Source organism: Microcebus murinus, chromosome 26 (genome assembly GCF_040939455.1).
Source record: "Microcebus murinus isolate Inina chromosome 26, M.murinus_Inina_mat1.0, whole genome shotgun sequence".
NCBI lineage: Eukaryota > Metazoa > Chordata > Mammalia > Primates > Cheirogaleidae > Microcebus > Microcebus murinus.
Genome location: NC_134129.1, coordinates 17,025,808 through 17,042,001, shown reverse-complemented (window position 1 = coordinate 17,042,001; position 16,194 = coordinate 17,025,808). Strand labels below are relative to the sequence as shown.

At 42.5% G+C, this 16,194-nt stretch overlaps 1 protein-coding gene across 9 annotated transcripts in view; it reads left to right on the top strand.

The window, feature by feature from the left end:
- Positions 1-16,194, top strand: part of DCUN1D4 (defective in cullin neddylation 1 domain containing 4) — an 80,542-nt gene that overhangs the window by 51,474 nt on the left and 12,874 nt on the right. For all 9 annotated transcript variants that reach the window (XM_012768751.2, XM_075997814.1, XM_075997813.1 and 6 more), the window contains 3 exons: positions 2,112-2,182; positions 6,622-6,713; positions 11,931-12,039. In XM_012768751.2, the coding sequence (XP_012624205.1) occupies positions 2,112-2,182; positions 6,622-6,713; positions 11,931-12,039 (272 nt within the window). The remainder of the gene's footprint in view (positions 1-2,111; positions 2,183-6,621; positions 6,714-11,930; positions 12,040-16,194) is intronic.

Genomic DNA, 16,194 nt, shown 5'->3' with positions numbered 1-16,194 from the left:
TCTGTGTCCCTTCGTGAGCGCAGGGGACCACGTCTTACTCATCTTTGTACCCAAGCAGCTACCCCAGTGCGTAGCTCCAGGACATGCCTTATTTAGTAAGTGTTATCTGAGTGAAACTGAGACACCTTAAGAAGGTGGGTTGCTGGGCTTGGTGACTTGCTGAGTCTCGAGGCCATGGGTGGATGGGGGGCGTGTAGGTGATTCCTGTGTGCTGGTATTCATTCCTCCGTTCAGTGAACTTTTATTGGGCAACTACTCTGTGCCAGGTAGTATATACTGAGCTTGTAAGAAGAATAGAATAGCTCTTGAGCTTACGAAAACAGATGAGCTGGGACTTGCAACTCCATGTGCTGCGTGTAGGTGGGAACCATTCCTAGCATGGCCGTTCCTAGTGTGGCCGCAAAGGTCCGCCTGACCCAGCCTCTGCGGGTGGGGAGGTTGGCAGGACTGGCTGGCTAGTCTCAGTCTTAAAGGTTGACGAAGTTCACCAGTGACATGGGGGAGAGATGAGGAGGATGGGCAAGGCACGGAGTAGTGTGTTGTTGGCTGTGTCAGGACATGGTGCAGAGCAAGCCACGGGTGGGTAGGTGTTTCTGCACCTTAATTTCTATTCGTTCTGCAATATCCATTCATTTATTTCTGAGAAATTTGTCTTGCAGGTGGAAAGATACAGGACTGAAGAGGAAGGGAAGCGCTAGATCATAGAGAACCTTATTGGGATTTTTTTCTTCAGGCAGTGGGGAGCCACTGAAGGATGTTAAGCCAGCCTGGGATTTGTGTTCGAGATGGACGCCTCAGGTGGCCGTGTGCAGGAGGAGTCAGGGGAAAGGCTCTGGATTTGGGGGATCCTCAGCAGACTGCTGGAGTAGTAGAGAGAATAAAGCCTTGAGCCCGGGCAGTGCGGGAGAGGTGCAGTGAAGAAACAGTGACTGGCTGTGGAATGAGGTGTGCAGGAAGTGAGGGGGTACAGGGTGATGCCCAGGTGTCTGTTTCTGGGGGTGCTGCCAGCCGAGACAGCATACAGGAGGGTCAGCAGGCTTGGTGTGAGACGTTTGGCTCGGTTCTCCCCAGGTGGTGTTGGAAAATGGGAAACACAGGAGGAGTAGGTTTGGGGTAGAGTTTAGTTATAGCGGTTAACAGGAGGTGGTGCTGTTGGATGGTGATTAGCAGGTAGCTCCAAGAAAGGGGGAAATTGTAGGCTAGGAAGAGACCTGGGTAGGGCCTGAAACCTCCAGTGTGGTGGAATTTCCTAGGGAGAGTGTGTAGAATGGATGCGAAGAGGCTTAAAGGTGGAACTTTGCACATCGAATTTAACAAGTTGCAAAGAAACCCATAAGCCAAAAGAGGGCGAGGAAGGAGGAAAATCAGATTAGAGAGGGTGCTTCCAGAAGCTGTGGGAAGAGACAATTTTGTAAAGAACTGCTTCCGAGTTTCAGATATGAGAGAGGTCATGTAAGATCGAATGTGTCTATTGGATTTAACAGTTAGTGGGTTATTGGAGACCTTGGCAAAAGGAGTTTCCCTGGAGAGCTAGGAGCAGAAAAAACCAAATTGCAACCGTTGCAGAATGAATGGGAGCTAAAGTAGGGTTGAAACACGTGTATACTTTTCTGGAAGAAACAGAGCTAACTCTAGAGTGGAAAAGGGGGCCTAATTGCCTTTATCGGCAACAGAACAACTACTTGATTTTTTTCCTATGTAAAAATAAATACATTATTTCCCAATTAATTTTATAGAGAATATTATGTGGTTGTTCTTTGCTATGTTTCCAAAAGTTATTGGATGTATTAAAATTATTAGCCAAATAAGAGTACAGTGTTAAGCTACTTTTAAAGATCAGGAATTGAACTCAGGTAGCTTTATATATGTACTGTATTCCAAAGATTGGAAGACATCATGTTAAATTGATTTAAATGATTATACAAAGTAGAGTCCTTTAAAGATATAACTGAAATTCTAGAATGTTTTAAATTTATAGTTGGATTTTTTTTTCTTCCAAAATGAGTTGCAGCCTTTAAGTCTTATTTGATGACAGGATAATGTTGTTATAGTGGTAATAGTACATCTGACTACATGCTCAGATTTCATTTATATAAGACCGTATTTTGCAGGTACTGATGATGTTGTAGGTCCTGAAGGCATGGAGAAATTTTGTGAAGACATTGGTGTTGAACCCGAAAATGTAAGTCTAGCTTGCAGAGTTGAGTAAATCAGTTAGTTATTTTTCTTAATCTTTGTCCCTTGACAAATAAAGCAATAATGAAAAAAGTAATGGTGTGTTAGTTTTTATGAGATGATATAAAGTTCCAATTCTAATTTGATTTGTAAGCAGATTTTTTTCTTGCAAGTGATATGGTATAACTACAGTCATTTTTTTTCCCCTCTTGTTTAATTCCTTGTTTCTAAAAAGGTACATAATTAAGTAATTACGCTAGGCGTTTTAGAAGGGCTGTGGGCATGTATACCTACAACAGAGCATCTGGGGACCACACTCTGTGCTGTGTACCTCTGTCCCTCCTCATGGTGGTTTCAGCCTAGTGGAGCGTCCGTCCAGGACTTTTGAACAATTGTTCATGAGGATTTTGAGTAGGTTGTAATTTTCAGTAATTCTTCACAGATCTTTTACTTCCTGGTTTTAGCTTAGAAAGGGATTGCTTTTTAGTGTGAAAGCCCTAAGTATTTCCTTTTAAAAAGTAAGAGTTATTTTATATGCTTAATTATTTTTGCCTAATTCTTAGCATGTTATCGTTAAATATTTTTTTCCCTGTGCCCACATCATCTCCCTTACACTAAAATGAAAAATTATGCTCATAGACACATGCCCTGGCTCATTAACGATGCAGTTTAATATCACATTAGCCTCCAATTTGACAACTATGTCCTAGATATTAAATGAATTTATGATCTGGAAGAGATCTCGAGAGATCATCACCTTCATTCAAACTGGTTCCAAGACATCTGGTGCCCATGTATACGTGTCATGCATTTTAAAGAAAAATTAGGAATTGAGGTTTCACATTTTTTCTTCAAACTTTTTTTTTTACCCTTAACATTTCTATGCCTCTGTTGTTCACCATCCCACTTATTACCTGTTTTGCCAGTAATGCTTTAAATTTTCTAAAGAGCCTGTGGAATGTCTTTCACTCATCACATGGCTTTTTGTCTTGTATTTTTTATTTTAATGTGTTCCAGTTCAGGTATTAGTATTTTGATAATTGCTCCACTTGGTGCAAAGGTTTGGAGACATCTGGGTCAGTTGTATTTTGCTCCTGCAAGTCCATGGCCTGGGCCATAGATGTAGGAAAAGGCCATTTCCACTGACTTTTGGTGGAGTGTTTTCTGAACAGTATAATCAGAGGGGCGAGGGTGAGTTGGGCTCGAGAGTGGCTCTAGAAGTTCAACCAAGAAGATGGTAGTCAGCACGTGATCAGAGAAGCAGGCAGCAGGGCCCAGGCCTACGTGGGAGTAAGAAGATCAAGGAGACAAAGGTCAGGCTGCAGGTATGGAGGGATTAGCTGGACATTTAACCTCAGAAGCAGAAAGGCCTATGGGGTCAGGGGAGCACTGATGTTGATTCTACCTGAAAAGAGAAAGGGGGGAGGCACAGCTCCTCAAAGGGCCTTACTCCCAAGTACTGGAATTCAATAAAAGATAGTTCTTATTGTCATTCTTTTTTGGGCAGTTACAAGTCCTTTAGAACTCTCATTTTTGTAGGAGTAGAAATAGTCTCAAAATGTTGAATCATGTTGAAGACTAAAAGGCCAATTCAGAATATTATTCCAAGTATTTATTACTGTATGTACTTCAATTCCAGGGTGCCACCAGTAGAAGTTGTATGATATCATCCTTAAGAGAGCAAAAATGCTGCTAAATGAATTCTGATATGCCTTCAGTTCTGGGTGCATTCTAATTTCAGAGATATTAGCATTTGAAAAACGAGTGGTGCTGTTTTAAAGCCTTGTCTGCCTTGATGAGTAAGCACCTTAAAAGTATTTAAAACCTTCACCTTGCCTGATATTTTTAGCTTAGGAAATTTAAGCAGGCTTCTGAAATGCAAGTCTACTTTTATTTCCCAAGATATGTGCAAAATTCTTTAAATACTTAGCTTCCTTATTAGTTAACTTAAGAACATCTATTTTGTGTAAAATTTCCCATAGCAACTATCTGCTTGGGCTCTTTAGCCATATTTCAAGCCAGGTGTTTATGTGGAATTTTTAACCTTTCTGACAGAAGGTTGAGTAGAGATATAGTTTAGGAACATACCTGGTTTGCATTAGAAAATGTGGGTTGGTTCACCTAGGTAAATTGATATATAGGAGTCAGAAATCCAAGAAACCTGAGGGATTAGAAGAAAATCCACTGATGTATGAATAATTTGAAGAACATATAACCGCTTCTTTTTGGGAAATTCTTCTTAGTAGCCCATTGGTCTCTAAGTCACCATTTTTAACCTGTTTAATAATCATTTTAACCTTTTTAACAATCATTACTAATCAGTCCTAGGAATCTATCTAGTAGTCTAGATTTTTTTAAATCTTAAAAAACCTAGCGACTTTAAAAAAATTTATGTGTACTAATTTATTTGATGAAAGATCCTGGAAATTTAGAAGGTTTTCATGGATGTTAATTTTCTAAAGTGGAAAACCATAAAGTTTTCACTAATGAAAACTTTTCGTTAATCGTCTAGATATAAATTAGACAAAGGTAGAGATTTTTAGTCTGCAAACTAGCTTATTGGCAAACAGGTGAAAGGGTAGATCTTCTGAATCTCCTAAATGCTCTTGTTCTGTAGTTGTTAATATACACGTTGGCTCTCGAAGGCTAATTAAATCATTGGCGACTCATTAAAAATGATTTCTAAATGACTTCTTGCCTAATATTTCATGTTTTTATATTACCATGATTCCTTTCACCACCACCATCTGACCCTGTGTGGTACATGGATGGTGGTTCGGTGGTTTGTGGATAGTTCTTTCAGGTAGCTGAAATGAAGCCTTAGGTTCTATGTAAAGAGATAAAATTAACTGCCAGATGTGGAGTATCTTTAGTCCTTGGCCAACTGTATCACAGCCACGTGTATTTCTACCCATTGCCTGTTTCCAATGGGATCAGCAGTGTCTGCCTGGTCCCTCGCTTAGGACTTGGGTGTCCCTTGTGTATGAGTGACTGTCCAGAGCCACCCAGCCTTTCGGAGTGGCAGGGTGGGCCTAAGAAGGCCCTGTCCCTCTTCTTTACCTTTTTAGGACTGGCATACTTTCTTTTTAGTTGCTCCTCACCTTTCCTTAGGTTTTTGAGGTAGGTAAGAGGGAAGGCTTCTTCTTGTCCCCGGTCACGGACAGCCTCAGCTCTGTCCCTGTGCAGCGTTTTAGACAGCTTGGAGCCGGGTGCACCTTTTGGAAATGTAACTTTGTCTCTACACCTTCAGGCATTTGTTAGAATTCATCATCAGTTCTCTGTGCCCTCTTATTTCTAAAATAGCTAAGTGACACAGTGGCAAGCCGTGGTGTAGGCCAGAGTTGTCACAGTCCCTAATACCTACAGAGTTTCAGAAAATTCACCACCCGGGAGGTTGCCCCCCACTGAGAAGTGACTGGGCCAGGCACAGTGCTGCTGGGCTGCTTTAAAATAATTTTCCCCTAGTGTATACAGTTGACTTCACAGACTTTAATGTACGTGTGATACAACTCCCACCATCCACCTTTTTATGTTCTAACACATTGTTCTGCTTCTTTTTTTTTTTTTTTTGAGACAGAGTCTCGCTTTGTTGTCCAGGCTAGAGTGAGTGCCGTGGCGTCAGCCTAGCTCACAGCAACCTCAAACTCCTAGGCTCGAGCAATCCTTCTGCCTCAGCCTCCCGAGTAGCTGGGACTACAGGCATGCGCCACCATGCCCGGCTAATTTTTTTTTTTTTATATATATATCAGTTGGCCAATTAATTTCTTTCTATTTATAGTAGAGACGGGGTCTCGCTCTTGCTCAGGCTGGTTTTGAACTCCTGACCTTGAGCAATCCGCCCGCCTCGGCCTCCCAAGAGCTAGGATTACAGGCGTGAGCCACCGCGCCCGGCCTGTTCTGCTTCTTGCTGCTTCACTGAACCAGTCTTGGAGATTATTCCATATTTGCATAGGTAGCTCTGCTTACTCATCTTAATGGTGTCGTAGTATTCCTTTATATGGAATATGCTTGGCAAAGAAGTATTTAATGACTCCGTTATTGGTGGGCATTTGGCTATTTTCAGCCTTCCGCTATTATAAATAGTACTGCAGGAAATATTGTTGAATATATACATCTTTGAGTATATATGCAGGATAACTTTCCATAGGTGGAATTGCTGAATCAATAACTGGTTTTAATTTTGATAGATACTGCAAAATTGCCCTCTGGAGTGTGGTTTAATCACTTTATACTTCCACTGTCACAATAGTACACATTTCACCAAACCCTTGTCAGCAGATTATGTTATCAGTCTTTTTTGATGTTTGCCAAACTAGCAATCATTTCTGAAGTCACTTTGCTCATATTTCAGTGACTTAACTGCCGTGAACAGAAGCATTTGGCAAAATGTTAAATATGTATTTAATTGCTGAGATTTGATTTGTCTTTTTATTTATTTTTTAACAGGTAGTTATGCTTGTCCTAGCTTGGAAATTGGATGCACAAAACATGGGTTATTTTACTCTACAGGAATGGTTAAAAGGAATGACCTCGCTACAGTAAGTCCTGAGGCAGCACACGTGGGGTACCCCTCCCCCATTGTCCCCGGGCGGTCCCCTCCTCCCCAGGAGCTCAGGAGGTGGAAGCAGATCAGGTGGTCTGGCCGCACTTCCCCAGTGGCCAAAGACCAAGACCCATTTTGAGGACTGTGATGGGTGAATTTTAGCAATTAAAGTTTTTATATGGTGCGTGTGTGTGTCTGTGTGTTAGTATTCTTCTAGGGCAGCTCTGTCCAACAGAAGTAGACCAACCTTGTCTCCTACGTGTGAGCTGCATGTGTAATTGAAGAAGATTTTCTAATAGCCACTTGAAAAAAGTAGAAACACATAAAATATCTTAACATATTTTATCGAATCCCAAATAGCATTCCAAGATGTAATTAATATTTTTTAAAAAATCAATGAAGTATTTTACATTTATGGTCCATCTTAGTTTGTATTAGCCACGTCTCAAGTGCTCATCAGTCGCATGTGCCTAGTGACCACTGCATTGGACGGTGCAGGTTTAGAATTTAAAAGGCAAAGGCTTTAGCATCTGGTTTATAGACAGGGAGAAAAAGCTGAATGAAGTATGATTTAAAAGTGAAAATCTTGGACATCTTCTCTCATATATTCTGATTTTGGCTTTGGGCAAAATTAAAACTTCATTACACTACTGATAAAAAAATAATAAAGATTCTATTCATGTTGCTTGGTTCATAATAAAAAATCGGGTTTTATGTATTCGCTCTGTGCTTGTATACATATGCACGTGTGCGTGCGTGTGTACACGTGTTGTGTTTGCTGAGAGTTTCATTCAAGAAAACAGATTGTTCTGTGTCACGCTTTGAAAGGTGCAGGTGAGGTGGATGGCACGCGGCTTTCCCCTGGCACTCAGCACTCGGTCTCGGTGACTCTGCCTAGAAGAGTGGTGTGCTCAGCCTGCCCTGGGCTGTCAGTCTGGAGCAAGTCACAGTGGCGTGGGAGCCTGTTGGAAGTTACGGCAGCAGCTAGTGGGGAACGTCCGTCTCTACGCTCTCTAGATCATTCTCAGCCAGGGAAGACACAGCGCTTGTTTTGATGAACTGTTTTATTTATTTTCTTATCCTAACGTGTGGCTTTAAGGTCACCTCTGTTGAATTTGTCTAATGGTGGGAGTGTTTAAGCTTAAAAAAAAAGTGAATTGGAACTGTAGCTAACTTTGTGTAAAACTGACGACGGGCTGGCAGAATACCTTCGGGCTAAGGGAAGGGACGAAGGCTTTTTCCTGGGTAGCAGGGTAAAGTTTTATAACCTTCGGGGCTACCGGACTGATTTCTGTCACTTCTGAATCTGTTTACAGCAGCAAACTGAAATAAATGATCCCACCTCATATGCATATTTTGTTTTGGGAAGTGCTGCTCTTAGGAGGGTGACATTGTGTGACTTCTGTGAGTTTTATTATACAGGGTACACAGGCAAGCGTGGGGGGACTTGGGTTGAAGACGGGGCTGTGTTCTGAAAAGTCGCGGGCTGGTGGCTTACACTCAGGACCGGGCCTGACCCCAGGCTCCGTGGGAACCGGTCCCTCCCAGGACGTCCTTGTTGAGTAGCCACTAGATGGCAACCGATGGTCCTGGACAGGGTGACTCAGAGGCCTTTTCCCCTGATGGTGGTTCGCCCAGGGGCTCTGTGGGGACAAGGTCCCCCTTAAAGGAGATCAAGCTGTCTTATTGACAATATCGGCTCCAACCCCAGGTAATCATTCTTAATGGGTACATAAAGTAGAAATATCATTTTGTGCGTTTCACGTTTAAAACACACGAACTGTTCATTCCTTACACGTTAGACGTGATCTCTGAGCGTCTCGACGTCTGTAAGACAAAGGGACATCTTTTTGCCGGGCTGTTCCCAGGCATGCTGCAGAACTTCTCATTTCTTCTTGCAGCTCTGCCCAAAGACTTGCAGCTTATTTATTTTAACTACATGGTGGTTATCTCAATGAGCGGTTCCTGCTCTTGAATCTGTTAAAACAAACAACTTCTCTTCTTACTCTGATTGGACAGGACTAAACTAAGCTGCTAGTCGAAACCTGCCCAGTTTCCTGTGTCTTTGGTCCTTGACCCACCTTTCCAGTGAAGACCAGGGATCGATCTGGGCCTCGCACTTTGGGGCTAGGTAGTTTCCCTTCTCTTTGACCCTCGCCTGTTACAATGGTTGTTTATAGACACACCCTTGAGAACTCCACCCCTGTAGCCGAGTACCCAATGTCAAGTAAGTCCTGCCTCCCGGGCGTCCTCCTGCTCCCTGCTGCCTGTGGGTCCTTCTGTCCCCATCGCCCCCACGCGGGGTGTGGCACTAGAGTGCTAACTAGGATCTATCTCAGGGTCTCTTCTCCCTTCCCCAAGCCCTGCTCCGCAGAGGTCCAGACGGAGCGTCTCAAGATGCCAGCCTGATCAAGGTCTCTCCCATGGTGGGAGGTGGCTTCCATTGTCTCTAGGATTTAATTTTAAAGACCCTCAGTGTGGAGCACAGAAGCCCTTTATGTGCTGACCCTCCCTCAGCCTCATCTCGCGCCTCTTTCCCTCTCTCTCTGTCCACTCCACCGACAGTGGCTTTCTTTTTTTTTTTTTTTTTTTTTTTTTTTTTGTTTTTTTTTTGAGACAGAGTCTCACTTTGTTGCCCAGGCTAGAGTGAGTGCCGTGGCGTCAGCCTAGCTCACAGCAACCTCAAACTCCTGGGCTCGAGTGATCCTTCTGCCTCAGCCTCCCGGGTAGCTGGGACTACAGGCATGCGCCACCATGCCCGGCTAATTTTTTATATATATATCAGTTGGCCAATTAATTTCTTTGTATTTATAGTAGAGACGGGGTCTCACTCTTGCTCAGGCTGGTTTTGAACTCCTGACCTTGAGCAATCCGCCCGCCTCGGCCTCCCAAGAGCTAGGACCGACAGTGGCTTTCTTTCAGTCCTTTGGACTTGTCATACTCCCTTCTGCCACCGGGCCTTTGCACATGCTCTTCCTGCTATCTGGAGAGCTTTCCCCGCCGCTCCGAAAGCATCTAGTCCCTCCTTACCTTTCAGCTTATGTGTCAGTCCCTTGAAGAAGTCTTTCCTGACTTCTAAAATAGTTTTAATCTTTTTTATTTTCCACCATAAGAAAGAAAGAATGGGCATTCTAAATTGTTCTGTTCCCATGGAAATTAAACATTTACTCTAATTTTTGGATCTTAGAGCGTTTATCATCTGGGGTAGGTCACAGGGACTTATTTGTAGTTAGCTACAAAAAGGGCTTTCACAAATGTATTGGTAAGAATAGATTGGTGTGCTTTATTATGAACCATATTTTAGTTTATACAATTTGCAAAATACGTTGATAATACTTGGTATTTGTATTATCTATACTTCATAGTAGATAAAAGCCGTATAGAGAAATACAAAGATACGTGTTTAGCGTTGAAAAGCTTTAATATTGCTGGTGAAGATGGTGACTCCTGATTCTCATTTTTAAGAGTTAGGTATTGCAAGCAGAAAGTTAATTTGTAAAAAAATATAACCAATTAAGTGTATTTCCATGTGAAAAGTGAACAGCATGTCACTTACTGGTAAACACAGGTCACCATCACCAGGGCTGCGTGGAGAAACGGCCGGTCGCAGGGCTGGGGTAGGGAAGGAACGAGGTGAGCCGGAACATCTTGTGCGGGAAAGCAAGGAAGTGCCCAGAAACTAGTGGGACATGACAGAAGGACACTAGAGCCAGCTTTATGGGGCCACTGCCCAAAGCTAGTAGCTGAGTGTAACGTACTGAATTAAAAGCAAAAAATCCTGAGTCTGGAAAATAAGAAAAGTGGCGCACGGAGCTCTTCTCTGTAGAAGAATGATAGTCAATAAATGTAGAAGGAATGACAGGATTAGAAAAATCACCATCTTGCATCTTCAGATAGAATAATTGATTCAGGCAGGTGTCACCGCTGGATACTGAAACCACTGTGTGTGGAAAATGGGGCAGTCCATGCCCCTTGTGTGGCCTTCAGCGTGGCCACAGAAATGGCACTCGGGCATATGTGGTTAAAGGATTTATTGTACTTGTCCTGGAGAGCGAGGCATGTGACGCCAGGCAGGTAGGGGGCTGGGGGTCGGGGGGCGTACATGAGCATATGGCGTTAGGGGTTTCATTTTGGTGTGTTTGTGCTTTTGTTTGTTTTTTATAACTCTTGGTCCCCAGCCTTTTTGGCAGTCCTTGGTGTGTTTGAATGTCACTTGGGCATAGTCAGTGGAGGGCAAGAAGGGGGCCTCGTGGCAGGGGCTGTCCTTGTCACACCGGCAGGTACACTTGGTCCCCTGGGTGGGGTCTTCGCAGCTTGTTTGTGAGGACGTCGGGACATCAGGGAAATAGGACGTTTTAAAAAAATGTGCATGTGGAGTGAAGGGTTGTTGAGGAACAGGTTGTTGAGGAACAGTCTCAAGATGCCACCCCACAGATGACTTATGAATCCTATTTCAAAAGAGAGAAAAGTGCCTTTGAACAGAGAATCTGGTGGCCACCACCTTAACCATAGCGATCAACTTAGTGTCACGAGCAAGGGGACAGACTGACGTGCTGAGCCTCCTTCTGCAGCATACCGGGAAGGTCACACATCGCGGTAGTAGTGTTCTCGTCACACGTGTTCCACCTAAATATAACCACGGGGACATAACCTGACAAAATGACGCTCTACAAAAATAACTGGTCACGTCTCTTAAAAAACGCCATTGTCAAGAAGGAAAAAGGCCAGGTACTCCTCTACAGAGTAAAGGAGCTGTGACAGCTAAGAGCAGTGTGTCGTCTGCGATTGGATCCTGGGTTGAAAATAATAGCAGCCGTACAGGCAATTTGGGGAATGATTGGGAAATTTGTGCGTGAACTGTATATTAACTAAGAGGGTTAACATTGATTCAGTATTAAGAGCGGTGATGGTACTGAAGTGTTTAGGGGTGAAGTGTCATTGTGTTTGCAACTTTCAAATGACAGGGCCAAGGTGCATGTGTGTGGGAGAGTGTGCAGTCTGGAAGAAGGCTCATTGCTGAATCAAGGGGATAGGTAGATGGGTACTTAGTATTCATTCAACTTTTCTGTATGTTTAAGATTTTTTTGAAGTGTAGAAAAAAATAGGTATCAACTTAAGGGTTTTTATTCTTTCCCTTGGTATTATGTTTATATTACTGTCCCCATTTAAAAAAAAATCCAGGTCATAATTTGCCTTTATTCTGTTTTTCTAGATGTGATACAACAGAAAAACTCAGAAATACTTTGGATTACTTAAGATCATTATTAAATGATTCTACAAACTTTAAACTTATTTACAGATATGCGTTTGACTTTGCACGGGTGAGTTTTCTGGAGTCTATCCAGATGTTTCCCTCTCCTCCCTCCCCATTTTTATTGCCTTTTGAGATTTGTTTTTACATATACCACAGCAAAGAACTTGAGTATTACTCCCAGGATGCTAGTTAGCATTTCTCGTGACACGTATGCTTTTTAAAGCTAAGTTTGGTTCTGGGCAGAAAGCTCTGGTGGCACACCCTTTCTGGCTCTTGCGATTGGCTTGAGTCATTCATACATCAGCATGTGATAGACACTGTCTTACACGTCTCTTAGGTAAGCTTGGAAGAGCTTTCCCCTCTCACAGAACAACAAACCTTCATCCGTTGAGTTTACTCTAGAATAAGCTGATCTTATCTAATCCAGCTTCACTTTGGGTGCTGTTATCGTATTTGGAAATCACGTGAATTTCAAACCCAAGCTAAGTGTAATGAACAGTAGTGAAACATAATTTTCTAATCATCGTTTAGAAAAGTGATGATTATCCTGTTTGTCACATAGTGGGTTAAATCCAAGTCTGTGAGGGTGATTCTATTACAGTGAAATAAAGTCTTCCTTTTTAGCCTGGCCACCATAGAGAGTGAATTCTGAAGTACCAGTTGGCATTGTATTCATTCAGAACCAATCTATAGCCTGCACTGTTATAGTTTATTCTAGAGTGATGTTTTCTAATAGGTCTGTGTGTTTAGTGGGTTCAGGTAACTAGCCTTTCTTGACTGATTGCATTTTTTTTTTGAATAATTTTTTTCAAAGCAGAAAACTAGGTGACAAATGATTCTTTTTTTCCTTACTACCGTACTGATTTTTTTCACTTTTTATTCTCTTTGGCTCTGCAAGTTCAGCACCAAAGGTTTATTCGATGGTGAATTTTGATGCATCTGCAGTAGCATTTAGTTCTCTGTGGTGCCCTCATTTTCCTGCATTTTTCCATTATGCAGTTTTCTAATAAAATCAAAACATGCATAGAAATTTATGGATATTAGAAATGATAAGGTAAAATGCAGATACAGTGTTTGACTAAATGGCACTCTGTGTAATTGTATATGCAAGTTATTTGCCAGATGTTTGTAGAATAGATGCATAGTTTCTAGGACTGAATTGTCACATGAGATTCCCCCACCCCAAGCCAGCTATTTCTTACAGTACAGGAAGTTCATTTAGAGGCATCATACCTTTTCCACCAGAATCTATTTTCTGACTTCCTTGTTTAGGGGTTAGAGTTCTCCCAGATACCTGCCTGTACTTCTAGATCCGGGTTCTGTTTTACTTCTCCCTGGCTTGAATCCCGTTCCGGGCCAGTCACCGTGACCCGTCTCACGAGGGCTCCTTCGGTCACCTTTCTTGGTGCCTCTACCTCGGCCTCACCCTTTGAGGCCCTTGTTGGTCTTCCAGCAGCCTCGTTTCCGCATTCTTGCACTCTTCATCCAGAACTCGGTTCAGTAGGGTGGCATTGCTCCTCTTCCAGCCCCTGTCCCCCGGCCTCCGTCCTGCGCCCCAAGCCTTCAGCACCTTCCCTTGGCCTCGCTGTGAACGTGGCGCTTCCCGGCGCAGCAGCGCAGTTCTCCCTGGGCAGCCAGGGTGGGGTCGGTGCCCTCACAGAGCACGAGGGGGGGCCTCGGGGAAGGGGGGGCACTTGACCATGGCCACACTGTTCACAGACAGTAGACCCAGCACGCAGACTGAGGTTCTCCCACTCCAGGGCTCGCCTGCGGGTTACGCCAGTCAAGTCCCAAGCTTCCCCACGCCACGCCTGTGTTGTGGTGACACTTCGTTAGCTGCTTCCTGGCCTTTGGACCTTTCTGCCTTTGGTCGCGCTGGGCCCTGCCTCGAGCCCCCGTCTGCCCTCCCACGGCTCTGTCCAGCGGGGAGGGTGCCCCTGCCCACGGCCGCCTCAGATCATCCTGCACGTCCACGGCCTTGATGTTTGCCCTGCTGAGCTCTGGAATTTGGGTACAGGCCTTAATGTTTCCTGGAAGATTGAGGGACTCTGTGTTTTCTCTCTTTGTACACCTAAGTAACAGCCAGCAAGTTCTTTGCTTTTAAGGAGAGTCTTAATAAATATCCATGAATTAATTAAGCCCTTTCATGTAATGGTGAATAGCAGCCACCCATATTTAATCATCACTTAATTACCAGATAGATTCAGTCCAGCTAAAATATGCTGTAAGATGAATTTGTTAATCGTTTTTGCTTTCCTGTGTTTACCTATATCTCACATTTTGAGATGCTGTATTTTCATTTGCATTCAGTTAAAAGTATTTTCCAGCTTCCCTTGTGATTTATTTATTTATTTATTTTTGACCAACTGATTACTTAGAAGTATGTTATTTATTTTCGAAGCATTTAGGATTTTCCAGATAACCTTCCTACTATTCATACCCAGTTCAGTACTCTTACAGGCAGAGAGAATGTAACCTGTATAATTTTAATCTGTTTGATTTATGGTCTAGATTATGATCTATGATGGATGTTCGATGTGTGCTTAAAAACAGCGGATGCTCTGCTGCTTAGCGGAGTGTTCTGTGCCAGGTCAAGTTGGTCGACAGTTTGTCCAGGTCTTCTGTGTCCTGAGTGATTTCTCTCCACTCGTTCTATGAAGTACTGAGAGAAGAGTTAACTGATTATTTCTCCTGTCACCCCTGTCATCTTTTTGCTTCGTGTTTTTTGAAGCGCTGATGTTAGGTTTAGACATACTAAGCGTTGTTATCTCCTCTTGATGAATTGACCCTTTGCCATTATGAAATGCCTCTATTTTGGGTAATATTGCCTGAAGTCTACTTTGTCAGAATCAAATATAGGTACTCCAACCTTCTTTTGACTAAAGACTTGCATAATAGGTTTCTTCCCATCCTTGTACTTTTAACCTATTTTTTTCTTTATATTTAAAGTGAATTTCTTATAGATAGCATATAGTTGGGTCCAATAATATCTGTCTTAATTGGGATGCCAAACCTACTCATAGTTAATGTAATTGTTGGTATGGTTAAGTTTATATTTTCTATCTTGCTATTTTTTTCTCTCTTATTCCATCTGGTTTGTTCCTTTTTTCCCTCTTTTCATGCCTTCTTTTGGATTGAGGTTTTTTGGGGTTTTTTTTACATGATTCTATTTTATTTCCACTATTGTCTTATTAGATGTTTCTTCATTTATTTTTTCTAGTGGTTGCTCTAGTCTAGACTTTACAGTATACCTTCTTAAATTTCACAATCCATCTTCAAATAATGTTCACTTCATCTATAATGCAAGGATCTTTACAACAGTATACTTTTGTTTTGCCCTTTCATATTTTATGCTGTTGTCGTGTGTTTTATTTCCTTAGGCCATAAATCTAACAGTGTGTTATCATCTTTGCTTTAAATAGGCAAAAATGTCTGTTATATAGTAGTTACTTAAATATATACCATTTCTGTTCTAACTATTCCTTTTTTGTTGATCCAGATTTCTACCTGGTATAATTTTCCTTCTATCTAAAAATCTTTCTTTAACATTTCTCATAGTACAGATCTGCTGGTGTTGAATTCTCTAAGCTTTTTTTTTTTTTTGAGACAAAGTCTTGCTCTGTTTCCCGGGCTAGAGTGCCGTGGCATCAGCCTAGCTCACAGCAACCTCAAACTCCTAAGCTCGGGTGATCCTCCTGCCTCAGCCTCCCGAGTAGCTGGGACTACAGGCATGTGCCACATGCCGGGCTAATTTTTTCTATTTTTGGTAGAGACGGGATCTCGCTCTTGCTCAGGCTGGTCTCAAACTCCTGAGCTCAAATGATCCGCCTGCCTTGGCCTCCCAGATTGCTAGGATTACAAGCGTGAGCCGCCCCACCCAGCCCATCTCTAAGTTTTTATTTTGTCTTCAACTTAGTAAGATACTTCAGGATGAGAAATTCTAGGTTGACACTCTGTTCTTTCTGTACCTCGGTGATGTCTCTCCATTGTCTTGCGTCATGATAGCTTTAAGTCCGATGTCATTCTTACCTTTATTCCTGTGAACTCAATGTCTTTTTTGTTTTATTTTCTGACAGCTTTTATTCTCTTTTCGCTGCCTTTTAGCAAGTTGATTATGATGTGCCTTAGCACAATTTTCTTTATTCTGGTTGAGGATTTTTGATCTGTGGGTTTATAGTTTATATTAAATTGGGAAATCTTTTAGCTGTTATATTTTCAAATA